At 47.5% G+C, this 26144-nt stretch overlaps 1 protein-coding gene and 1 long non-coding RNA gene across 7 annotated transcripts in view; one reads left to right on the top strand and one right to left on the bottom strand.

The window, feature by feature from the left end:
• The first annotated feature begins 969 nt into the window (after nucleotides 1-969).
• Nucleotides 970-24941, top strand: OTULINL (OTU deubiquitinase with linear linkage specificity like). Of its 3 annotated transcripts, none has more exons than XM_060009653.1 (8): nucleotides 970-1137; nucleotides 16127-16286; nucleotides 16373-16404; nucleotides 16511-16602; nucleotides 17396-17545; nucleotides 20217-20345; nucleotides 21271-21540; nucleotides 22356-24941. In XM_060009653.1, exons 1-8 carry the CDS (start codon nucleotides 1074-1076, stop codon nucleotides 22527-22529), a joined length of 1071 nt encoding a protein of 356 aa, XP_059865636.1. In that variant the 5' UTR covers nucleotides 970-1073; the 3' UTR covers nucleotides 22530-24941. The 3 variants fall into 3 exon arrangements, with proteins under 3 accessions (XP_059865636.1, XP_059865635.1, XP_059865637.1); XM_060009652.1 differs by lacking the exon at nucleotides 22356-24941 and adding an exon at nucleotides 22122-22301; XM_060009654.1 differs by lacking the exons at nucleotides 20217-20345; nucleotides 22356-24941 and adding an exon at nucleotides 22122-22301.
• LOC132423668 (uncharacterized) overlaps nucleotides 22246-26144 on the bottom strand; it is a 58902-nt gene continuing 55003 nt past the window's right edge. For all 4 annotated transcript variants that reach the window (XR_009519027.2, XR_011246434.1, XR_011246433.1 and 1 more), the window contains 2 exons: nucleotides 23559-23747; nucleotides 22246-22382 (listed from right to left, as the gene is read on the bottom strand). This is a non-coding gene — a long non-coding RNA (uncharacterized lncRNA). The remainder of the gene's footprint in view (nucleotides 22383-23558; nucleotides 23748-26144) is intronic.

Here is a 26144-nt window from a genome sequence, read left to right as displayed (position 1 = left end):
CTCTAATCATTTGCACTGAGACTCAGAGGGGGGAAGTGGTTACTTGCAGACATTGCCCTAAGTATACTGGAGTCACCTAAAATTCCAGGGTGTTTCCCACATCTTTCTTTAGTTATGGAATTTTTCAAAAGGTACCAAACCATGTCACATGCAAGTCTGTTTGTCTCTGGAGTTGTGTATATTGGAGAAGGAGGAAGTGTTCACCAAGATTTTAAGTTTCTTCCTTTTTCTTGTGAAAAAAAAAAAGGTCATCTGACAAGGAAATCAGGGGTGAAAGAACCTTGTTGTGAGTGCCTTTTTATTGTTGGACTGTTTAATTTTACTATTCGCTACTGCCTTGTTTTTTCCTTTTGATAAACCACTTTAACAGATGATCAGCTTTGTCAATAACCTAATGTAAACTGAGTTCTAAGTGAGCACAACCCCGTTCTGCTGAGCCGGAGGGAAATCAAGATCAGGAAATCTGCCGAGTCTAGTGGAACAGGCCCTGGGTCAACAGCTGGATTCCAGTCTCGCCCACCCATAACCTTGACCGACCAGCGGTTTAACGTATGGGCCAGGGAAGGGAATGCTGTAACCTTGCCATGAAAGGAAAATGGGACCAGTCCCTCTCCCACACCATCTCACCCACCAGTCTTCCTTCCTTCCCACTCAGTGGGCATTCGATATAAAGTGCCAGGGAGGTCGTAGGACCCGTCCAGGTGGAAGCCCCAGGATGTTTCCCGAGAAGCGGCGTTTGCATCCCAGCAGTGTCTTTCCCACCCCCGCCCCGCGGAGCACCAGCGGCTCTGCGCAGCCCGGGCTGGCGACCCAGAAGGCGCAGAGACCCCGCCCACCCTAAAAGCCCCGCCCTCTTGGCCCCCGCCTCCGCCCCCGCCGCGGCCTCCCATTGGTGGCCCGGTGTGTCAGTCGACCAGCGGGCTCCCGGGGCGGCAGCTCAGGCTGCGGTCCCCTGCCGGCGCCTCTATCGCACGCCAGCCGCCGGGAAGAGAGACGGGGCACCGGCCGGCTGCCGCCGCGTCTGACAGACCCACCGGTCGAGGCTCCGCGGCCATCAGCAGCACGCGGCCGCCATGGCGGCGCGGAGGAGCCCCCCGCAGGAGCGGGAGCGGCAACGACCTCGCGACTCCGCCGCAGGTGGGCCCGGGGCCCGGTGGGGCGGGGCGGGCGCCGCGGGCGCCCGGGAAGCGGTCTCCCCGCCGGCCGTCGGCGCAGCCCTGCGTTGGAAGGTTCGGGGCCCGCCATCCCAAGGGTGGGAGGTCCTGGGCGCCCTGCCCGGGGCGGGGAGGGGTACGGGCTGCAGGGTTTGGGGGGGCCGTCGGGGGCGGGGTCGCCCCTCAGTGAGGAACTGCGCCCTCGGGCCGAGGCAGCGAGCGACCCTCCGAGGCAGAGCTGGCGGGTTCCTGGAAAGAGAAAGCGGGTCCTGCGGGCTAGGATGCGTTGCGGCGGCGTGAGGTGCCCCGGCAGCGGCTGGGGTCGGGCCCTGGCGCCCACGAGCGCCGGTGTCCCCTTCTCGGTGTCCCCTCCGAGCCCTTGATTGTTGTCGGAGGGAAGTTGACGGGTTTCGCGCTTTGCTGGCAGAGGATGTGGCCGACACCTTCGCAGCAGTCGAGACTCGATGAGCAACAGAGAAAACTCTGGCTTTTGAAACAAAAATGTCACCAGGGACAGGAGCGGCAGCACAGTATATGGCACAGGTGGCCGGGGTCGCCGCGCGCCACCTGTGTCGCGGTGTCTCTGCCCTCTGCGTGCGTAGCGGGGCCCTCACCGGACGAGTGAAGGGTGCTTTCCTTCCCATGCTTTCAGCCCCAGGTCTGAGGAAGATGAGCTGCTTCTCAGTTTGGAGCACATTCCCGATTGTGTATTTCCCTGGAGGCCACCCGGGGGGTGAGAGCCCACTGGTGAATTTGGGGAGCACGCCTGTTCCAGGTGCCGCAGCGTCACTGGGAAGTTCCTGGGACTGCTTCTTAGTCCGGATTCTTGGTCCCAGCGGGAACTTTTGATTCACACAGCAAAGTGTCGGGTGTGGTGAAAACAGCCCGGTTCTAGGAGACAAGACATGAGTTCTAGACATCCTTTTGCCCAGGACTGCGGGCCTCGAAGCTTCTGGGTCCTGGTCCATAAAATGAGGGCACTGGGCTAGCTGATCCATAAAGCCCCTCCCAGTCTAGAATTCTGTGGTTGACGTATCTCCCACCCTCAAAAGTTTGGAGAATGAACTCATTTTCAACCTTTCTGCACCTTGGATTCTTATAGAATCCTGGGGGTGTATCCATCCGAACTTTTTCATATGTGATTTTCTTCCCTTCTCCCTGTGTTGTTTCGGCGGAGCAAAGCTGGGGCACAGCTGGGAAAAGCTGACTGGGGGGCGCGGAAGGGTATCTACTTTTGGCTTAATGTAATTGTCAGGAATTTTCCCTTCCACGGCACCAGGTTCAAGGTGTGCAGGCACTGTGAGCGCAGAGAGAATTCTTTCCTCAGCTCCAGCCTAAAGGGAAACATTTTCCTTCCTTAAAAAGTAGTTTGAGGGCTTAGGAAAAGGAAAACCGACACTGCAATTGAAAACACATGCCCGCAACAGAGCCTACAAGAGAATGTTTACAACCAAGTGGTCCACAGTTGCTATTTTTTGCCAGCCTGTTTGTCACTTTTATACTTCTACTCTTACGTTCCTGTGAGATGGATTAAATAGCAAATAAAATGTAAGTTTTGGCACCATGTGTTTTAGCTAAGTAGAAATTCTTGATTGGCACAATGACTGAATTTGAAAGTGACCTTTCACCTGGCTCCCCGGAGCAGGTGGGTGCTGTCCTATGTGTCTGCAGCCCCCAGCGTTGTCCCTGCCACAGTAGCAGTGGGTATTGGAGTTCTCTTCTCGGTGCTGGACGCGGAGACACTGCCCATACATAGTCTTATGTAATCTCTACAACCACTGTCCTGTGATGCTCGGAATGGTCACGGAATTTCCTCAGAGTTTCCAGCTAGTAAGTGGTGCCGGGATTTAAGCCCTGGCGGCCTGGCTTCTCCCGCAGCACGTTCTTAACCATCGCCCGCTTCTGTCTCCTAAAACAGTCAGGCTTATACCTGGGAGCACTCTAGGTTCCAAGGGTACCTCATGGCAGTTAAGCTGTTCTAAAGTAAAGTTGGCTTATCAACGTAATACCATTGTTGTTGCTCAAGGGAACTCACAGGTGTGTGCCCGGGAGAAAAAGTCATCGTTATCGAGCTAAAACTTCCTACACGTGTGTTTCTTTATATGTGGCTCTGAAGTCTCTATGTACCATTTAAAGGAGTTAATGGACTAGTGTATCTGACCTTTCTCTCCTGCCCACTTGAATCCTCTGGTCCACGTTCAGTTACTTAGGACAATCTGTTCTCAAGACGGAGGTTATATACACATTTATTGATTTGTAATTAATTGAATGGAAGAACACTTAAATGTCACTTTACAGTAAGTCAACAGGGAGAAGTTTTTGTTTATACACTCATTTTTCCAGTGATCTTTTGTTCTAGTCATACTCTGTTCTTCTACTTTTTCATTTAACTGAGCCGGAATAGACGTGCCATCATGTTTAAAATAAGAGGAAGATAAAATGTTTATGTTCATTTCTAGGAGACTAAGGACGCTTGTCTGTTAGTACTGTTGCTGGGATTCCCAGGCAATAAACAACAATCCCAGAAACCGTAGCACGTAAGATGCTATGCTCAATAAACCTCTGAATTAAGAATTTAATAGTGAGTCTTCCAGTGTCGATTTAACCAGGTGACTCTGACTTTGAGTTTACGTGGAACTGTTGGATGTTAGATACATAGTAATTTAAAACACCTTATTAGCTCTGTCTCTGCTTGCCAGTGTTATTGATTTTTATTGAATATTAGTTACGGTTAGTCTTCTGGCAGAGGGAGTAATAATGTATCGATAATTGGAAGTTAGCTTCTCAAGAGTCCTCTCCCAACTTAGAAGCAGAATCCCAGCCCACTTCCCTGAGCACCGGCAGCTGCCCAGATACCTGGGTTTGGCCTCTTGGGTGGGGTCTGAGTGCCTGCGGCCCCCAGAGCCACAAGATGCCTTCCCGACCTGGCCTGGCATGTGGGGCGCCTGCACTCCGGGTGGGCTCTGTGCCGTGGGCCCACCTCAGAGGTCAAGCTGGCCGTCAGACGCTGAGGCCCAGGCGGCCGGAAGGGACCCAGAAGACCTGGGGGTCCCGGTCTCGGCCTGTCAGGCTGTCCTGGAGGCACTGCCCAGATCTGGGGGGGCCAGGAGTGCAGGACCACGCCTACCCCTTTCTGTAAATCTTGTTAAATGTAAATCACATACAGCTGTCTTTTTCACTGGGGGGGGGAAGCGTCCTTCCTTCTCATGTGCCCATACAGTGGACCTGAGCTCCTGTTCCCCCCAGGCTTGGAGGACCTCGTGGGCACAGGCTCGTTCCCAAGTGGCTCAGGAGTGGAGGTGGGTAGGGGCGCGGGCTTTGAACCTTGTGTGTCTCTCCCCTAAGCCGGGGCAGAGAAGGTTCCCCAGAGCGTCTTGTCTCCCAAGTTGAAGAGAAGTGGACTGAGCTTCTTCCCTGTAAAGAGAGAACCTTTCCCTGGGTCTTAGAGTGACACCAGGCACATCGTGGGTATATTTGTTGATCTGCGACAAGAAGGCCTCAACTTTGCTGTGAGATCTCTAAAGTGACAGGAAAACAGTGCTCTGTGTCTTCCAAATCGCCTGCCAGGATAGGTCGAAATGCTGTGGAAGAAGCAGAATGGCTGAGAGGACGGGAGAAGTGGAAGAGATGGCCAGCCAGGCCGGCTTGGGTGAGGACAGTCAGTCGCCATCCAGTTGTGAAGGGCTGAGTGGCAGACCCAATCAGCTCTGTGTCATTTTACCTGGTATTTAACAAATGAACTGGGAGCTCAGTTCGTAGCTAAGGCTGGCCTCGCACCTTGAAATGCAAACGTAGCCAATCGAATTATTAATATAAATGTTGGGTCCCTCAGTTTTGCACCTGAAGCAGTGCAAGCCTTGGGTGCATCGATTCCTTCCTCTGAAATCTGAAATAAAAAGAAAAATCTCTCAAACTGAGAGTTTATTAGATCAGTTTTATCCACGGTGTATCCCTCTCTTTTGTTTCTTAAACATTTGTTAAACTCAGTTTGGGATACTCAGCTGGTTGTCATGACAGAGGACTGGTACAGCCACTGCTTATAGACCTACCTTGTACTGCACTGGTCCTCATGCTTGGATATTCCGGCATCTTCTCCCACATATACCTCATTGATTCATTCAAAGTGTGGAGCCTCTAACATGTGAAGGTACAATTCTCCTTTCCCTCCCCACTCCCCCAGGCTCCTCAATCTTCCTCTTTTATTTCTTGCTGTCATTTAGAAACTGGGGTTCCACGCAAGCCCTTGCGGAAAAGGCTCTTTATCAAAATTCTGCTTTCAGGTCAGCTGGTGTAATAGACATGCAGACCTAAGCACGCATGTCTCAGGGGTGAAGTATTTGCTGGCATTTGTCAAGGTCTCATGTATCTTCTGTACACGCTCAGGCGTCTTTCCTGTAGTGCAAGTTTTGAGTGATGTTTTGAGTTTAGTTGAACCTCGGTTGTTTCACAACTGCTTAAAATCCTGTGCCTGTACCACAGCGTGACCATTCCACTAACATAACTCTGAAACATGTTAACATAAAGAGGCATTTGGAGGAGAATGGCGCTGAGTGGCCTGGCCTCCTTGTGTTTGTTTATAGGGGAGGAAGCTGAGGTCCAGGTTGCTCGACTGTCTAGGACCAGACCTGGAGTTGAGTTCCTGACTCCCTGGGGCCCGCTCATTCCACTGCCCTGAAGCCATCCCACGAGGTGACCGCTTCACAGCCTCACTTCCTGCGTTATATTTACATGAGTGTATTTAAGGGAAGGGAAAACAAGAGTGGTGGCTCACCATTTCTCTTTTCTTTTTGCTTTGCTTTTTTGTTTTTTTGCCATGCCACACGGCTTGTGGGACTTAGTTCCCCAACCAGGGATTGAATCCGCACCCCCTGCGGTGGGAGTGTGGAGTCCTAACCACTGGACCGCCAGGGAATTCCCACACCATTTCTGACATGCATGTTAGAAGTCAGAAGGGACCAGCAAGAGAGGCTGTTAGGCAGGATTAGGTATGGTGGAATAACAGAACAGCCCCAAATAAGTGAATTAAGTTTATTTCTTTTATGGCAAAGCTCAGACATGGCTCCCCAGGGCTGGAATGGGCTCCGTAGTGTCAGAGGCCCAGGCTCCTTCCACTTTGTTTCCACCCTGCATGGGTTTCACGCCCACAGCTACTTCCTGATCCAAGATGGCTGCTGAATGTCAGTTATCACACCTACATTCCAGCTAGTAGGGAGGAGGGAGGGCAAGGAGTACACACTCCTCTCAACAGAACCTTTTGAAAACTGCCCATAACACTTCTTGGCCAGAATTCACTTACATGGCTCTACCCAGCATGTAGGGACGGTGGAATGTAGCCTTTATTCTGAGTAGCTAGGTATCCAGCCAAAGTCAGGATTCTATTCCTGTGGAAGAAGAGAGAACAGATACTGGGGTTGGCCGGCAGTCTCTGTCGTGGAGACATGTGGACTGGATTCTGACTACATCGATTCATTTCATTTATTCAACAAATATTTATTAACTATCTACCATGTTTCTAGGGACCAGGAAAGCAGAGAGAAAACAGACACAGTCCCAGTCCTTAAGACATTTACCTACACAGGGAGACAGACACTAATCAAACACAAACACAGTTGTATAAACTGTGACGAGTGCTGGGAAGGAAAAGGACACCGTGTGCTGTGAGAGAGTTAGCAGGGATTTGACCAAGCCTGGGGTTTGGGATTGGGTCAGAGAAGCTTGGCCCCAGGAAGTGACATTTGAGCTGAGAGCTGGAGAATGAGTAAAGTGAAGAGTATTCCAGATGAGGGAAGAGCATGGGCAAAGGCAGGCCGGGAGGCAAGAGTGAGCCCTGATGGAGGAACTGAGGGCCGCCAGTCATCCTGGAGCCAGAGGAAGAGGTGAGAGAATAGGGAAGAGTCAGGGTCAGACCAAGGGGGACCCTGGAGGCGGGGTGAGCACCCGTCTTGGTTTGCCTGAGACCAAGGATGTCCTCGGACGAGGAGCTTTTCAGCACTAAAACTGGGGGAGTCCCAGGCAAGCCAGGAGGAGTTGGTCAACCTCCCCGGAGGTCACATTAGTAGTTGGGTTCCTTGATTATTAATTTCAGCAAAGTTCTTTTTTAGGTAGGCATAGATCCCAGCCTTGGAAAAATAGCAACTGACTAGTAAAAGTAGCCCCACCCTGGCCAAAGGGAAAGAGACACAAAACACAGGCAGCACTTACTTGTAGCTGGATTACATGACCAGTGAGACTATCTGGCATGATTCCCCTAAGGGTAATTTTGGAAATCAATTGGCACGTGATAGTATATTTGAGCTAACAGAAACAGCCGAGGGCGGAGGAAGCCCTGACTCCGGAGCAGTGTGTCTCATCGCCAGTGATACACTGGAATCACCTGGGAGCTAAAGAAAAGCCCGGCGCCCAGCCAATAGATAGATTCTCCACAGGTAGAGCCAGGGCAAGGACGGTTCCCTCTCGGTGGCGGTGCCTCCCAGGCTCTGGTTCCGCTTGAATCGCTGGGGATCTTGTAGAACACAGATTCTGCTTCCACGGGGCCCGAGGATTGTCTTTCTGAGTGCCCAGCTGGTAAGGATGTCGCTGTCAATAGACTTTGAGTACAATGCTCTATAATGTTTGGCGAGTTTGTTTGGAAGCCTCTGGTTTCTTTTCAGGGGAGCAGATCTGAAGGACCGCGTAAAGGTAGGTGGGTCCGCGAGGGCTAGAGACTAGGGGAGGAGGACAGGGAGCCTCCGCCCTGGGCTCCCATCAGTGGTGGGCCCAGCCCGACTTCTCAGTTGGTTCCACCAGTGGCTGGGGTTACATGGTGAGGCCGGTCCCTGGTTACAGGAAAACCAGCTCTCCGAGGCCTGTGGCTAGGATGGTGCAATAGGCGTTGCCCCATTACTCTCTTACTTGTTTAGAGGCCTTTCCAGATGACTCCACTGGCTGCCAGGATGTGGGTCCTTCCTATAAGTAAGAAAAGCCAAAAAGATTTTTGAATAGGAGATGACACGTCCATTGAATGTAAAAAAAGATACAAAAAACAAACCAACAAAACACACACACCATTGGCTTCAGAGCGGAAAATGGCATTGGAGAAGGGAAGCCAATTAGAAGGATGAGTAACCACTAGCGACAGAGGCCAAATGATTCTGATTAATGGAAAAATCACTGCAGCGAAAGTGGCTTGTCTCAGGGTGTACCTTATTTCTCTCTTGGTCACATGTTCATAAATGATCTATTTTGGGATGTGGAAGACAAGCTTAATTTTTAAAGGCCTAAGAGTTGAGACAGGGACAGAGCACCACGGAAGCCATGACAGGTCAGAGCAGTGAACCAAGTCCAGTAACGTGAAATTTAGCAGGGCTGTGTGTCAGCTCCTGGGTCGAAAAAGCACAGAGCTTGCACACGCGATCTGGATAACCCCTTGCTTCCCTTCCCAGGTTCTGAACTAACTAAAAGGTGGACATGGAAGTCAGGGATTTTTAAAATGCCGGCTCGGTGATAAAATCCCTATGTCTTAGTCATATGGCCAGATGGGCTTGCAGGCAGTGCCTGAGCTGTACTCTCCCCTCAAAGGTCAGGCCTCCTTCCCAGAGAGACAGCAGCCCCAAGGGCACCTCTCGGCAGGCAGGCAGATCCTAGTGGAGAGGAGGGGGCTAAGCTGAGCACAGGGTCTTACACCTGCCATCAGGTAAGTCTTCCTCCCTCAAGAAAGAGGAAGAGGAGAGGGTAGAGGGGTGGAGGCCAGCACCAGATCTCCAGGACAGTTCTTCCCCCTGGAGGTTTGAGGACAGTGGGATGATAGCACCTCTTCTGTCTCCCCCTTCAGCAGATGGGGAGATGTGCTCCAGCGACAGGTCTAAACGGCTTTAGGTTGATGGCAGGCTGAATACTAATACAATCGCAGGCCAACCACGGCCCATGGGCCACATCTGTCCCACTCAGTTTTTGTATGGCCTGTGACCTATGAATGGTTTTTACATTTTTTAATGGTTGGAAAAAAGATCAAAAGAAGAATACTATTTCCTGACATGTGAAACTTATATGAAATTCAAGTTTCAGCGTCTGTAAAAAAGTTTTCTTGGAACACCACAGTACCTGCTGTGTACTGTCTGATGGCTGCTTCCCCTCTGTCGGGGACGATCTGAGTGAATGGGACGGAGACCAGACGGCTGGCAGTGCCGAAAATACTCTCTGACCCCACACAGAAAACTTGCTGACTCCCGATGGAGCATGAAGAAGTGGTTACGTGGCTGAATTCTCTCCCGCTTGGTCACACCCAGGACAGTGTGTTCTGACCTGCGGTCTCACTCTGAGTGTGGGGTGGGTCCCGAGAAGAGTGACCGGGATGGTGAAGAGACTACCCCCCTGCCCCTCGCCACCAAATCATGTCAAGTGAGGCCTGGTGGAGAGAAGGGGGAGTGTCTGATCTAGAAGAGAAAAAGGCACAGTGGGAATGACAGCTGCCTTCCGAGTTCATGCTTATTAATTATTTTGAATTCTTGGAAGAGAATTACTCAGGAAGGGCAGTTGTGTAGTTAATTCAAAGGGCTCTGACCTTGAGTCAGAACATGTGGGTTCAAGTTCAGGCTTCTGCTTGCTTTCTCTGGGCTTCAAAGATGAAGTGTGCGTGTGACAGCTCATCAGGTGGCCAGGTCCACAGTGAATTAAGCTTCAGCTTTCACCTCAAAAGTGCTTTCCAGCCAGTGCTTTCCAAAAGGGGACACAGTCATGAATCCACTGAACTGGAACCCACCTGCAGTGTGGACAGCGTGTGTGTGTGTGTGTGTGTGTGTGTGTGTAGGGGGGAACCGGGGGAGAGATTCATTCTGCTTGAGGGCCTGGTGTGACTCAGGCCTTGGAGAACCAGTGGGATTCCAGCCCCTTCGGCCCAAGCATCCCGTGTTTCTGTCAAAGATCGTGTGGAGGAAGAATCAGACACGTTCCTCGTGACGCCAAGCAGCAACGATTCAAGTTGTGGTGACAGATCTGGTCACACCAACCGCTTGCCTCTTTGTTGAGACAAAGTGATTCATCTGAGGTCCTGCAGCTAGAAAATGGCAGAATAAAGACTGGGTCCCGGCCTTGTTCTGCCAGCCCGCTGTCTCCACCGGACCAGGGACAGGGAGTCTGCCTGGCTGGGTACAGTGACCTGGAGTTCTGGGGTCCCCGGAGCCTATCCCACCTACTGCTTTTGTAGTTGGGTGGGTTTTAAACCTCTGCCACATGGTTAGAAAATTAAAGTGACGGGTGGGACTTAACACACCGAACGCTGTGCCCAGTACATGAAAATACTCTGAGCTATGATGTTACTAAAAACACGCACACAGTCCCCTCAGTGTTTGGCAAGCAGCATTTCCTGCTGTGTTTGGTGACTCTTGGTCGGCAGGAGCCTTGGGTGAAGCGTGCCCAGTCCCACGGGACGTGAGATTGCGCGCATAGCCTTGTTAAGTTGGTTGCACGACAGGGCTACCCGTGTGTGTCTCGCTGGTCATGACTTTCGAGATAAAAACTTTCACGTTGGGGGTTCTCTTCCTCAGCGATACTGATCTTGTAGTTGTTGGTGATAGAACTCTACTAAGCGGGAGACCATTGTTTCTTAACTGAGCAGGATTAGTACCTGAAATTCCAATGTGTAGAAAGTCTTTTGACCTCACCATTTCAAAGGTTTATTAAGAGGTTATTTGCTCTCTTTCCCACATAGCTGATAAAAAAAAAAAAAAAACCCAACTAACCTATGGTTTTGCACGAGCCAAGACCATTTAAACGCAGCCTTTCACTCCACTGCGCTGACTTCTCTCTAGGAGTCTCCCATTTGCTCTCAGTTATTCAGAAGCCTTGATGTCCTGACGGGATTTGTTCTGTATGTTTATCGCTCTGTTTGCATATTGCTTAGCTTATATGTTTGGACGAACGTACCGTATTTTGCTTTCTTCTCGAGCCTCTGAGGTTCTCAGAGCTCCCCTCTGAGAGAGATGACCCACCTGGGCATCCAGCATGAGGGCCTTGCGTTAGCCGGACCCCGACAGCAGGACGTGCTAACCTGTGGGCCCGGGCAAGCTGACCAGTAGCCTTTCCTGACAGCAGAGCCTCGTGCCACCAGACCAAGAGCTCCCTGGGGCCAGAGCATGTGTCTTTTCAGTTCACTGCCTGCCAGTCTGGCGCCCAGCCCAGGGTAGGAAGAAGTAGCATAACCAAAGGGCGAGGGGCAGGAGGGAGGGGGGCTTCCCCGGGCCGCTCCCAGCCCACTGTACCACGTGGCCTGTGTGTACTCCTCTCTGGGGCACCCCCATCCCTTCACCACTCCTGCCACAGAGAAGGGGCACGGCCGTCCCGGGCCCTATTTGCTTCCTAACCCATCCATCTCTCTTGGCCACTCTTCCTACCATCTCCTGCTAATCAGCCAGAACATGGCATTGAAGCTGATAGAAATATCTGTTGTATTTATTATGTTAAATTTAGTATTTTTCACCTTAAAGTTTTCAACAAGGTGATTTTCCCATGTTGTGTGTCTCGCTGCCCCTGCTGTCTCCAATGTCGAAATTAGGTCGCCTTTTCCACTGTTTAGCTCAGGCCTAGTCTCCGCCGCGAAGCCCGCCCCGGAGCCCTTGTTCTCCTCCTCTGCCTCAGGAGATGTCAGTGGGCTGGACCCCGGGGGAGGGGGGGGACCCCGGGGGAGGGGGGGGCAGAGGAGCCGAGGGCGGAGCGAGCTCCCTGTGCTGCCGCAGCCCCAGGGGTGGCCTGTGGGGCAGGGGCCGGGCCCCAGCCAGGCCCCAGGGCTCTCCCTGAGAGCGCGCCTGAGGCTGGGGCCAAGTGCTGTCAGGGTGATCACTCGGTTTCCTGGCTCCTCTGGGTCTTTTAAGTTTTGTTTTCAGGTTTGTTTTTTTCTTTTTGGTTTCCTGTTTGAGTGTTTGAATTATTTCAGTTTTGGTACAGTTTAGAGAACAGAAAAAAAAAAAGGCTGAGTAGAATTTTACCACAAAAGAACAGTGGCTTCTTATTTTTTCAGTTCTAGTCAATGGTCTCATCTGCCACATGTAGTCTGAGTGATCACAGATCGGAGTTTAGCGTCAGATGGCCACACTACTGGCTTCAGGAGGTTCTGGCGTCATTACCCAAAGGACATCGCAACTGCCTAAGGGTTGCCTCGGATTGTGTGGGTTGAGGTCTCCGCAGGTGGTAATGCTGATGACTGGGGGGGATGTGTAAGACCTAGTTCGTCCACTTTCCGCTGTCACAGGAATGCCTGGTGCCTCATGTATCACCTCATTTCAGCCACCACCCAAGCGGTCCAGCCCGAAAGGGTTAAAAAGAAATTTCATTTTTATCTCTTGATGAGCGTTAAAAAGGATCAAATCCATAATTCCTGGCAACGCTTGTTTTCTGCCTCTTCGTTGCCAAAGCCACCCCTCGTCCCCTACTCCCCTTGTTTCTTGCCCTTCTCGCTCCTCTGTTTATTATGTTGAAAGACTGACTCCATGGTGGTGGAACTTCTCTCTTTTCCTTTTAGTCCAGGGGCCGCCCCCCAAGGCAAGCTCGCTATTAGGCAGGGCACCGGGCAGGGGAGGGGAAGTTGGGCGGGCGGGTGCTGACTTCTCCCTGGCCGGTTGGCCGAGGGGGACCCCGGGAAGATTCTGACATGGAAGATCTTATCCCGTCTCGGCTGCTTTGGGGGAAATGAGATTTGACTCAGGAGATCATCAAAGCTGTGATCATGATAGTATTTTGCTGGGTGCCTCATTTATGGTGTTCTCCTCCTTGTCTGTTGTTTTGAGTTGTAATCCAGTTATTGACACATGCAGGAGAAATTTTTTAAACTCTCTTTTTAAAGAGCCTGGATTCCACTTGCTGTAGCAGAGCTGGCATGGGATTCACTCAGCTCCATCATTCAGAGGCAGGGTAGGCAAGTGGGACGGCGTCCAGCTTCTGCATCGCAGTGCCCCGTGTGCTTGAATTCTAGCTCTGCGGCTTATTTCATCTTTCTCTCCCTCGCAGTGTCCTCAGGTGATAAAATAATAATGAACATGTTTTGGGTACTTGCCGTGTGCCCGGCCATGAGCTCGGCACTTTTCCCAACATCTCCTTGGGGCATCCCGCAGCTCCAAGGGGGCCTCCGTGTTACCAGGGTAACGGCAGCGAGAGGAGCCCCTGAGCCACCCTGCGTCCCCGGCGCTGGGCTGTCCTGCTGCCCTCCCTTCCGGGGTTAAGGAACAGGCACTTGGGGGCATGGAGTCACCCACCCCGTGTGCTGCAGGACCAGGGCCTCCTTATGCCACTGCGTTTCTAGGAGCAAATGAGACAATTCCTGTAAAACGCTTGCTGCAGGGCCTGGCACATAGCAAAAGCTCAAACTGTAGCTCTTTTAAACTGTCAAAGCCCCACTCCTGATAATATTTCCATATGAAGTTATGTGAACACCTCGGGGTTCTCTCTGAGCTGCAGCCCACTCCCCTGTGACCTCCTGAGTCCCACCTCCAGGCCGCTCCCTGGTACCCACACCAGCCCCCCTGATCCGCTCCCTGGCCCTTCTTGGCTAGTACCCGTGGCTGCACTGGGTAGAGTGGATGCAAGGAGTTTAGGCTCGTGTTCTTGGTTTGCGTGGGAAGGGGGTGTTCAGCCCTCACATGTTTTTTTCTGAGAAGTTGATCGTATCGCCCTTTCTTGGGTTGGAGGTGGGTTTAATTTCAAGGATTAGGGCGGTAGGCTAGGGAAGTGCGTGTGTGCGTGTGTGCGTGTGTGTGTGCGTGCGTGCGCATGCACGTGTGTATAGGTGTGAGGAGACCATAATCTGCGGTGGGTCCCCATGGAGGCCCTGGCAGCTGTCGAGAGGCCTCAGGCTCAGGAGAAGCCCCCATTTCAGGGGTCTCAAATCAAATGCCCTGAGGGGCCGGGCAGTATCTTTTAAGAATGCAGCACGTCGATTGGAGTCTGTGTGTGGCAGATGAGAGCAGTGCCCCATGGAGGGGGCAGCAGCCAGCCCCCAGCCCAGTGACTGCAAGCCCTCCAAGTCCACACAAAACCCAGGACGACCCGGTGGGAAGCAGGCAGATGCTCCAAAAGGCTCTTCACGGAGGAAGAACTATGAACGTGTTACTGCAGTGAGAAATCATAACCGGTCCTGGGGTTTAGGGAAATGGAGGCTCGTACATGTGGCGGGAGTGTCAGCTGTTTGAGGGGGCACTTTGGCAACATCTGTAACATCTGGAGATGTGCACACCCTTTGACCCAGAGTTTCCTCTTCTAGAAATTATCCTAAAAGATACCGTGAGTCCACGAGGACTGTTGGAGGAAAATGTTTGTAAAAGTGAAAAGCTGGGAAACAATCCACATGCTCGTCAACAAGGCAGTGATTGTGTATACATATGATGCTCTCTCTTTATACTAAAATATTATACATTCTTTAAGGAGAATAATGTAGGCTTTAATAAAAGTCTGAATTATAGATGCAAAGGCATTATAGCTTACGTTTTTAAACAATTCATTAAGAACTTTGTACTAAGTATCTAGGTAGAAGTAAATACATAATTAACAGCCAATCAATTGTTCTAAACAGGTAAGTACCTGCTTTTGAAAATGTACTTTTCCAGTAAAGGGTACATGATGTCTCTCTGTCTCTTGTAAGCTTATTTCTTAGAGCTGCGTATGAATGTACAACGATCTACAAATAGTTTAATTGAATAATAAAAAAATGTACTTTTAAATAATTATAAACATGCATATTTTTATTTGCTGGTAACTTTATTTCTTTATTTGCTGGTAAATTCTTTCTTTATTGAGAGTATATATATTTATTGAGAATGTACAGCAACTTTACTGAGATATGCATATCAAATATCCATACGAGCAAAAATGCTAAACTTGTAGATTCCGAATCCAGGAGGCTTTTACTACAGTTAATCATTGGAATTTTACTAAACCAATGTGCCAGGGAGGGAACTGTTTCACAATGAACCCCAGGAGGTTTGGCCACCATTCAAAAGTTCTCTTCCTCATTTGTACTTCAGCATTTTACATGTTCAAACATAATATAATTAGGAATCTGTTGCACATAGTAAAATATTGCAAGTACGTAGTTTGGGCTCTCCTGGCCTGTGAATTTTCTCTCCTGTCACATCAGGAATCGTAGTGTACCCTGTAAGCTGCACACCTAGCTCCATCCACGACTATTCTGAGTGGCCCACTTTCTGGAAACCATGTCTCTGTGCCTGCTGTCTGAGCCTCGTTCTGTGCGTTCAGATGATGGCATGTGTTATGCCCCATAATGACCTAAGAGTATCGCCGTGGGCAAAAGTGGGTGGTGGCCACACGGCAGGAGACCCCCCTGGTGTGATTGACTCCTGTGGGCTCGGTGCTGAGCAGACTCCCTTGATCATTCTTGGATTTAACAGATATTCTACACAGTGCAAGGCGCACTGTGCTAGTTCTTAAATGATTTCATTCCATCTTTCTCCAGCGAGGTCAGTATTTTTACTCCCATTTTACAGTCAAGAAAATTCAGGGGAAGAGAAATGAGGTGTCCCACAGTCAGACAGCTGAGTAAGTAGGAGAAATGGGTTTTAAATTCAGGTCTGAGGGATTCCGAAACCCATGCTGTTTATGTTCCCTATTCCTCTTGAATTCTGTGGAACAAAGATATCTTTATATATGACACTGATTATAGGAGAACTAGGTGTTTCTTTAATCTTTAGATTGAATTTTCAAATGCTTTAAAAAACGTTTATTTAAATCAATGATAGACTCTTTACAGGTAAAATTATCCAGTGTATCTTTTTTTCCCCCTTAAACAAAGCAGGCTTGTGTAATTGTGATGTATATTTATTTTACTTTTTATTGGAGTATAGTTGATTTACAATGTTAATTTCTGCTGTACAGCAAAGTGACTCAGACACATATATACATTCCTTTTTATATTCTTTTCCATTATGGTTTATCGAGTATATTAAATATAGTTCCCCATGCTATACAGTGTTATTATTATTAAATTTTTGTAGGAAATGACCAAGTGCACTCCTGGACACTCGTCACCAGCCAAGCCTTAGATACCGCGTGGAGAGTAGGAAAGGGGTCAGTGGCACTGGCAGTTTCACTTCTGGTGGGCACCCTCTGCCACTTCAGAAGGCTACATTTATATTTAGGGCACCGGCTGAAAAGGTATGTGGCTATGTCATCTTTAATTTTCAAAAATGCCCTTGCTGTTTAAAATAGAATTTTGATATTATCGTTCCCTTATCTTTTAGGTGGATTGGATATCTGCAGAGGAGATTCAAAAGTAAATATTTTCATGCATATGCTTCCTTATTTTTAAAGTGCAGAGAGGGTTCAAGAAGGGAAAGGAAAGGGAAAATTCACCACCTTGTATCTTTGATTTGGTCCAGGGAACCTCAGTGTGGAGGCAGAAGTTGATTTACTCAGTTATTGTGCAAGAGAATGGAAAGGAGAGACACCCCATGCCAAGCTGATGAGGAAGGTGTGTCTGTTTATACAGCTCGTGGTGGGTGGAGAATTTGTGTGTAAAAATCGGGAAACACGCATTCCATTCTGCTTTACCAAATGTGGCACCAAGAACAACTGTGGCTTTAATTAAAAGCCAACAGCTGCTAGACATTGCCTTCAGGCCTTTCACCTAGAGCTAGTGCCTTCGAGGACTTGGGTAAATTAGGCCCGTAATTTCAGGACACTTGAGCGTTGTACCCTTTTCAGCTCCCTGCTGACCAAGCCTATGAACACATCTGCACATGCAGTGGAAACTCCTGTCCTTGAAGGGATTCAGGCACCTTGACATAAAACATTTTGAGGATTTTTAGAACTTTCCATCAGACCAGTCTTGGTAAATATTCCCAGCAATGCTGTCCAACCTTGTCACTAGCTAAAGCCAAAAAAAAAAAAAAAAAAAAAAAAAAAAAGAGTGAGAGAGAGAAAGAGAAAGAAAAAGAAAAGTACATTTAAATGACACTTTAGCATGGGCTTAAAAGTATATATAGTATTTTTCACTGTGTTCAAGTTGCAGACATCATCTCCCCAGAATGACATTTCCTGGCTCTGGGCTTCCAGGAAGTTACCAACTAAAATAGCATGACATGGACTCCATACACACACAAGTCACTTGAAAATGACACGTGTTCGCATTCATAATTTATAATTGTTTTGTTTCTGTTGTCCACTTTATTTGGGGGTAACACCTGCTGAAGGTGCAGTGGATTTGCTTTCTTTATTCTCTCATCCAGTGGAATTAAAGACAGCCTCTCCTCTCGTGCTCATAGGCTTATGAGGAGCTGTTTTGGCGGCGGCATATTAAATGTGTTCGACAAGTAAGGAGAGACAACTACGACGCACTAAGGTCGGTGCTCTTCCAAATCTTCAGCCAGGGCCTCCCTTTCCCATCCTGGATGAAAGAAAAAGACATTGCGAAGGTACGTTCTCACACCGGAAATTCGGGAAAGGTCACACTGATGGGGACTGCAACACAGATGCTCGGGGTCTTCTGTGGGTGGCTTTGTACACAGGGCGTCAGGAGACTGAAGGCCCTTTAGCCCAGTCCTCTGTCTCTCGTGTCAGTTTGCAAACAAACCATCTCAGAAGGATAGTCGCACTCAATTTTGTTTGTTTTTAATGCCGGCATCTTTTCTGGAGCAGGGCATCTGTCCTTTATAAGTTAGGTGGTCTGCTAAAATTCACTTTTCTACCCTATGGTTATTTGAGTGTTGACAAGCACAGTATGTAACCTCCATCCCAGAGAATCCCTTGTATCCCTTTTTGTCAACCCTTCTCTCACCCCCAACCCCAGGCGACCACTGATATGTCTTCTGTCCCTTTAGTTTTGCCTTTTCCAGCATGTCACGTAAATGGAATTATTTGGTGTGTAGCCTTTTGAATCTGCCTCTTTCACTTAGCATAATGCATTTGCAGTTCATCCACGTTGTTCCATGGATTTGTAGTTCACTCCTTTTATTGTTGAATGGTGTTCCATGATATGAATGTCACATATTTTGTTCATCTATTCATGGGTTGAAGGACATCTGGATTGCTTCCAGTTTATTTATTTATTTATTTGGTTGCCCTGGGTCTTAGTTGTGGCAGGCGGGCTCCTTAGTTGCAGCTCGCAGGCTCCTTAGTTGTGGCATGTGGGACAACTCTTAGTTGCGGCACGCATGTGGGATCTAGTTCTCTGACCAGGGATCAAACCCAGGCCCCCTGCCTTGGGAGCGTGGAGTCTTAACCACTGTGCCACCAGGGAGGTCCCCAGATTGCTTCCAGTTGTTGACAATTATGAATAAGGCTGTTATAAATATTCCCATACAGGATTTTGTATGAACGTAAGTTTTCATTCCTTTTGGGTAAATACCTAGGAGTGAGATAGCTGGGTCACATGATAGGTTTAACTTGATAAGAACCTGCCAACTCTTTTCCAAACTGGCTCTGCCATTTTGCCACCAATAACGGAGTTCCAGTTGCTCCACATTCTCAGGTTTATTGTTTTGTTTTTTAGCCATTCTAATAGGGGTGCATTTGTGTCACTGCCTTTTGTTTGCATTCCCCTAATGGGTAATGATATTGAGCATCTTTGCATGTGCTTATTTGCCATCCACATTACCTCCTTGGAGAAGTCTCTGTTCAGATCTTTTGCCCATTTTTTTTTTTTTTTGCGGTACGCGGGCCTCTCACTGCTGTGGCCTCTCCCGTTGCGGAGCACAGGCTCCGGACGCGCAGGCTCAGTGGCCATGGCTCACGGGCCCAGCCGCTCCATGGCATGTGGGATCTTCCCGGACCAGGGCACGAACCCGTGTCCCCTGCATCGGCAGGCGGGCTCTCAACCACTGCGCCACCAGGGAAGCCCCGCCCATTCTTTATTGGGTTGTTTGGGTTTTTTTAATATTGAGTTTTGAGAATTCTTTATATATTCTGAATATGAGTGCTTCATCAGCTATGTCATTTGCAAATATTTTCTCCCAGTCAGTACCTTGTTTTTTTCATTTTCTTAACAGTTAAAGCAGCACAGTCTTATGAATAACCTTAATTTTTATTTGAATGTAGTATGCCTAACCACAGATGTACATTTAAGGATGGAGGAGCAAAGAAATATAAAGTATTTGCATATATATAACTACACATGGTCTATTTCCTTACCATCTTTTGTTTAGAGCTGTTTTTAGTGGTAGTTTAATTGTGTCTAGCGGTTAAGTGTGTGCTGTGTGCCAGCCCTGCTGCTAGTTGCCGAGGACAGAGAACTCAGCTGAGGCCCTGGGCTCCACAGGCTCGGCTGGGTGGGAAAATGGATCAGATACCCACAATGGATCAGATTCTTATGTATTCTATAATCTTATTTAGTCCCAACAAGAGTCCTGCAAAATGGATAGTACTGTCATTGATTTTTGACAATTGTCATTGTCTCCATTACAGTGGAGGATGAGGCTAAGAGGTTACATAAACAGTGTTGGGTGAGTAATCTCTCAGCAGGCGAGTGACAGAGCTAGGTTTGAACCCCAAAGTGCATCCTTGTACAATCTACATTCCCCTGATATACTATGTTACTCTAACGGTGCTTGGTTAAAAATAATTTCTAAAAGGGTATACCTAGGAAGTTCGGGAAATGTTTTATCCAAAAAGATTGTTTCTGTAGACGTAATCTTCATTCAGGTTTTCATTAGTTGTGAAACTGTGAATTAAGAAGATGATCCAAATCACTTAATCCACAAATCTAAAACAAGACTATAGGGCTTCCCTGGTGGCGCAGTGGTTGAGAGTCCGCCTGCTGATGCAGGGGACGTGGGTTTGTGCCCTGGTCCGGGAGGATCCCACATGCCGTGGAACGGCTGGGCCCGTGAGCCATGGCCGCTGAGCCTGCGCGTCCGGAGCCTGTGCGTTCGGAGCCTGTGCTCTGCAACGGGAGAGGCCACGACAGTGAGAGGCCCATGTACCCCCCCCCCCCCCCCCACACGACTATATGTTTTTACTTAACTGTTGTTATAGTCTTTTAAAATGAAGATTCTGAATGGGATAAGATTATCTCCTGTGACATATTCCAAATTGTGTGTCAGACATGTTGAGATACTGATCACTGTTGGCATCTACTTCCTTTTTAAGCTTCCTGAAAAACTGCTCTTTTCACAAGGTTGTAATTGGATCCAGCAATACAGTTTTGGTCCTGAGAAGTATACAGGTTCGAATGTGTTTGGAAAATTACGTAAATGTGTGGAATTATTGAAAGCACAGGTGAGTCTTTAGGGGGGAAAACTAGGAATGAAAGCATGCACCCCACACACAGCCCCTTTTCTCTCATGCCAGGCATGTCGCTCTACGCCCCGCTAGTAGGAAGTGGGGCAGGAATGGTCTTCCAGCAGCTGACCACTTCCTTCCCTGCTCTTCGGTGTCCTTCCCAGTAATGAACGGGAGCGATGCTGTTCTACGCGATGATTACACCTATCACGGGCTAAGAGGGCTTTTGTGGACTGGCCGGGAAACCTTAACAATCACGTACCTCTGTTGTTTCCCCAGAAAGATGTGGTGCAAGGTCCAGACAAGGCACTGGGAAATGCCCTTCTGAAATGTGCCTATTAGTAACTTGGGGACAGGACAGATGTTATAATTTGACTAAGATTGTTTTTCCTGCCCTGAATAAACACAGATTTTAGATCGTTGAAATGAATCCTCCTTGGGAAATACCATTTCTGTGCCACGGTTTTCTGATCTGTAAAACTAAAATGTGAATAGTCTCAACCCTGTACAGTTAGTTATTGTGAGGATTGAATGAGAGAATGCATGTAGATCGCTTTATACTCCGCCCTGGCACACAGTGAGTGGTAAAGAAAGAATACTAATTAGTACTGTTCGTCACTGGAAAGTCCTTTGTGTAACCCAACACCCTTAGAGGCAGCTTTAGGAAACTGACCTGTTTAGTATTTTACCTAGTAGGTGGTGCTTTTTTGAAAAACTAGTTTAAATGAAATATTTTGTTAATGTAAAAGTAATAAGTACTTAGGGTTAAAAAAAATCAGTGTCAGATGACATAAAATGAAAAGTTAAAGTTCGACTCCCCTCTATTAATCTCTGGTTTGTTTTATAAGTACTTGAACAGTTATGCAATGGTGTATGTGTTCACCTTTCCCGTTTAAGTTTCACTTTACATCTGTGTTTTTAGTGGACTGAATTTAGTGGCATTAAAGATTATCACAAGAGAGGAAGTATGTGCAACATCCTTTTTTCTGATGCTATCCTGGAATATAAACTTTACGAAGCTCTGAAGTTCATCATGCTCTATCAGGTCACTGAGGCTTATGAACAAATGAAGACCGCAAAGGCCATTCCCAGTCTTTTTCGACTCCTGTTTACCCGGGAAACCTCTTCCGACCCTTTAAGCTTCATGATGAATCACCTGAATTCTGTAGGTGACACGTGTGGACTAGAGCAGGTAAATGGGGCAGAAGAATCGTGTGTGTATGATGAAGGACGATGCTGGCAACACTTGAGCACATAGGTGTTTGTCTGTAGTTTGCTTTCAGCCATGATAAATCCAGCTGCAAAGAGGTGGCGGGTGGGTATGATTGCCCTCAAGTGAGGAAAAGAAGAGTGATAAACCTTCCTGCCCGATGCTGGCGGCTGCGTCTTTGCAGCCCTGTGGCTGGCGAATGGCAGTCCTGGGAGCGTTCCTGACCTTCCCGCTGCCTCTCAGGCAGTAACAGGCTTTCCCACAACAGAGGTTACCCAGGAGGAAGTCCAGCTGCAAACTGAGGCAACATCTGGGAGAGCATTTGGCTACTTAGTGCAGACAAGTAGAAGTTATTGACATTTTAAAAGAAGTCCAGACAGTGCTTTCATTTCCCCATAGAAAAGGGCTTTCGTTTTGCTTTGCTTTGCTTTCCTTTCCTAGGAGGTGCTCAAAATCATCTGACATTTTAATAAAAATTGATTTAAGACGATAAAAAAAAAACTGTTGGAAAAACAGTGTAACTTTTACTGTAAGCATTCCTTTTATTAGTTTTCTTTTTCCAGGCAGCTTTCCCTGTGATTTCTTCACGCTACTCCCCAGAGACGTTTCTCTGCTTGTCCCCTGCCGTCCACGCAGCGGATGTTCGTTCCCCAGCTCTGTGCCCCCTCCCTGGTTCATGTGTGGGTCAGCAAATACATCATCATCTCATGAGCTGCAGAAGAATACTCGCCCTCCGCTGGTGAGAGCTGGGAATTTGGAGATGTGTATCTGTGACCTCTCTTTCATCTCGTCCCCAGATTGATATGTTTGTACTTGGATACTCCCTGGAAGTGAAGATAAAAGTGTTCAGACTGTTCAGGTTTAACTCCAGAGACTTTGAAGTCTGCTACCCAGAGGAGTCGCTCAGGGAGTGGCCGGAGGTCTCCCTGCTGACCGAGAATGACTGCCACTATCACATTCCTGTCTTTTAAGTCTGCCTGGACCGGGCACCAGCTCTCACCGGTGACAGTGGTCACACTTGCAAGTCATGTTTCTAGAAAAGCAAAGCTAGTATTGCTGCCATTGGAGGAATCGGGACCTCCCTCTCCAGGATTACAGGTACACTGGACGGAGACCCACGTGCCTTCCCTTTGTTTCCAGTGATTTCCTCCAGAGCCCTTGCACTAATGCATTTGTGGGTTGGTGGTTTGACCTTGTTTGTAAAGGCTCTGGTCATTTCACACACAACAGAGCACAAGGACATTTAGTTTGGGAAGAACAAGAACAGGAAGAAAGCGAGAAAAAAACAAGTAGGGGAAAAGGACTAAAGGGAACAAATTGCTTTGTCTATAATCTTGATGTTCTTTGTTAAGAATCTTGTCTTTGACTGATTTGGGATCTTCATAAACATGGCCTTATTTTACAAGCATTACCTTCCCAGGGATCTCTATGGTATATTGATTTTCCAGAACCATTTGATTAACTTTAAAATTGTGTGTGTGTGTGTATTTACACTCACACATAAACATGTATAATTTTATATATACATATCTAAACACATACTTACACATAGCCACTACTTTGTAATGTTGTACAATTTGTTTTATCTTTTTTTTTTTACTATTGCATCTGGCCAGTTTAATGTTTTATATAGATCAAAAAGATAAATTCTGTAGATTAAGGCAACTGAATGACAATTATTGTACTGTCACAAAAATATTAAATGGTATATTTAATGTGTATTTACATGTGTACCTAATGTGTGTAGGGAGAATCCATCCCAATCCCCAGAACCTGTAAATATGTTGGGTTAAATGGCAAAGGAGAATAAGGTTGCAGGTGGACTTAAAGGACTAATCCACTGACCTTGAAATAGGGAGAGGAGTCTGGGTTCTGCAGGTGGGCCCAACATAATCACAAGTGTCCTTAAAGTGGAAGAGGGACTTGGGAGAGGGTCAGTCAGAGGGAAATGTGAGGTACAATCAGAGACAGATGCAACATGGCTGGCGTTGGTTACTTACAGCATATACAGGAAGAAAGTTACTGCAGGTTCGGGAAGGAGCCACAAGCCAAAGAACGTGGGCGGCCTCTGGAAGCTGGAAAAGGCGAGGGAACAGATTCTCCCCTAGAGCCTCCAGAGAGGAACGCGTCCCTGCCGACACTTTGATTTTAGCCCAGTGGAGCCCATGTCAGACCTCTAGCCTACAGACCTGTAAGACGATAGATATGCTGTTTAAGTCGCTAAGTTTCTGGTAATGTGTTACAGCAGCAGTAGACAACTAATATACTCAGGCTAACTAGCTTTTGATCATCTTTATTTTGGAAATACTTTTTCAGTTTATTTTGGTAATCTTTATTTTGGGGGTACTTTGCTCGTCTGTTTTGAATTTCAACAAATATTGAATACAAAATAACCTTTAAAATCTTGGCTAATGATCTACTACTTCAAAGTTACATATCCCTTCTAAGAACGTTTAACATGTTTGACGCTAACGTTTTCTCACATTTCTATATTTTACTGTAAATAAAAAAGAGGTATGTTAAATGCTGTGGTGTATGAAAATAACATTCAGATTCTTCTGTAATGGGGACGATCACCTGTATGTACTACATAAGCCAGTGCTGTGCCTGCTGTCATTTTGTTTTCTGGGTGAAGAGTTGGAGAGCAACGAGCTCAGATCCAGGGGCTGTGCATTACCTTGACAGGCAGGCGAAGCAGTTGTTCTCACTAGATCTCTACAGCCCTTTCCTGCTTGGAGGCATCTGTGGTTGTGCATCACCCCTGTCATTGAATTGACACTGTTGCACGTTATCCCCTTGATGTGTTACTGTGACCAAGAAAAAATGAACTCTCCCTTCTGTGTTCACAAGCAGATATGATGACAGCCTGCAGCAGTTCTGCTGAGACTGATACACGTAGAATTGCTGCTCCGGACTCCTGGCTCCACCTGAGCCTGTCCAGGTATGTACCTGGCACATGTGTGTTCCCACTGGCCTTGGCATCTCCTTTTCCAGTGCAATGATTTCCACATCGATCCAGGACTGAAAGGAAGAACTTTTTCACAGGGATGGGCAGCCTATAACTCTGTGACATATCAACCCATGATGTTTATCCTTAACTGTGTTGGGGGGATGGGGCAGGGTGGGAAAAGAATTCTTTAAAAAGAGGGGCAAGACCAGATTGTGGAAAACATTTCGATACAATGAAAGTAAAAAATAAAGACGACTTCTCAGTAGTTGCTGTGTTTTGGGAAAGCATCAAAACAGAAGATTTTAAGGGAAGAGGTACTGGGTGTTTTTTATGTTTTTAATTCAGTTGTATAATTGAATGTAACAAACTAATTAAAAGGAACTGCATATAAATTAGCACCACTTTTAAATGCCAGCAATAAATTGGAAGTGAATTTCCTGTGTGATGCCAACATTTAATGTCTCTCTAACCTTATAGGGTTCAAATGATGAGAGGAATTTTAGCAAAAATGAAAACGTATGCCCTTGTCCTTTTTTGATTTTAGAATAAGTTTCTCTCTTAAATTTTGGCCATGTGTGTCCACACTGAGGGGTTGTATGAATATTAGTACAAGACTGACTTTTTTATTGTGGTAAAATATACATAATATAAAATTTACCATTTTAACCATTTTTAAATGTTTAGTTCAATGGCATTAAGTACATTCACATTGTGCAACTATTATCACCATCCATCCTTAGAACTTTTATCTTCAAGACTGACTTTTTTGATAAGCAAGTTTAATTCCCCTGCCTGGTACCTGGATTTCTTTTCCTTTTCACTTTATCTTTCTATCGTGCCCTTCTAATCTATTTCCTCTAGCCTTAAAAGACCCTCAGTGTAAAGTCCAATGTGAGGGAGGTTTAGGTGACCAAATGAGTCATGCAAATTGTGTTTTGCTTTGTCTCCAGAGTAAAGAAATAACTACAGATGGCTTCTGGTTTCATCCTAGGAACACTATCATTTGAAAGGTCCCCAAGAAACTGTATTAGTTCAGGGCCACCTTAGTGACTTGAATTTCTTGGATGTGGGCCTTCACAGCCCTGAACCAAAGTCATTTCCACCCACGGGGGAGCCAGGGGAAAGCCCCAGGGCCTTCTCTGGTGTACAGGAGAGCCCAAGACAGAGCTAGCATAGGTTCAGCCCAGCCTCAAGGAGAGAAGAGCAGCCCAGATCAGGGGCATTCCTGTTAATTTTCCAGGGACTTTCTACAAATGGATTTTGGATGGAAATATTGGTTTTTGTTATATATCAGATGATTTTCTCATATTTTAATGAGATCTAAGAAAGAACATTTTAATTCTGTCCAAGCAGGCCTTGGGAAGGAAAAAAAAATCTAATTTATGAGTACTCTGAAAATGTTGAGAATCCACATTAAAGAAGGTATTTTTTTTTTCTTTTTTTTTGCGGTACGCGGGCCTCTCACTGTTGCGGCCTCTCCCATTGCGGAGCACAGGCTCCGGATGCGCAGGCTCAGCGGCCATGGCTCACGGGCCCAGCCGCTCCGCGGCATGTGGGATCCTCCTGCGCCACCAGGGAAGCCCTGTATTTTAACTGATAACTGACTTGATATGTGAAAACCTATACAAATAGGAAT

Source organism: Delphinus delphis, chromosome 3, assembly GCF_949987515.2.
Source record: "Delphinus delphis chromosome 3, mDelDel1.2, whole genome shotgun sequence".
NCBI classification, from domain to species: domain Eukaryota; kingdom Metazoa; phylum Chordata; class Mammalia; order Artiodactyla; family Delphinidae; genus Delphinus; species Delphinus delphis.
Note: the sequence above shows the minus strand (reverse complement) of the source record. Positions and strands in the feature narration are given on the sequence as shown.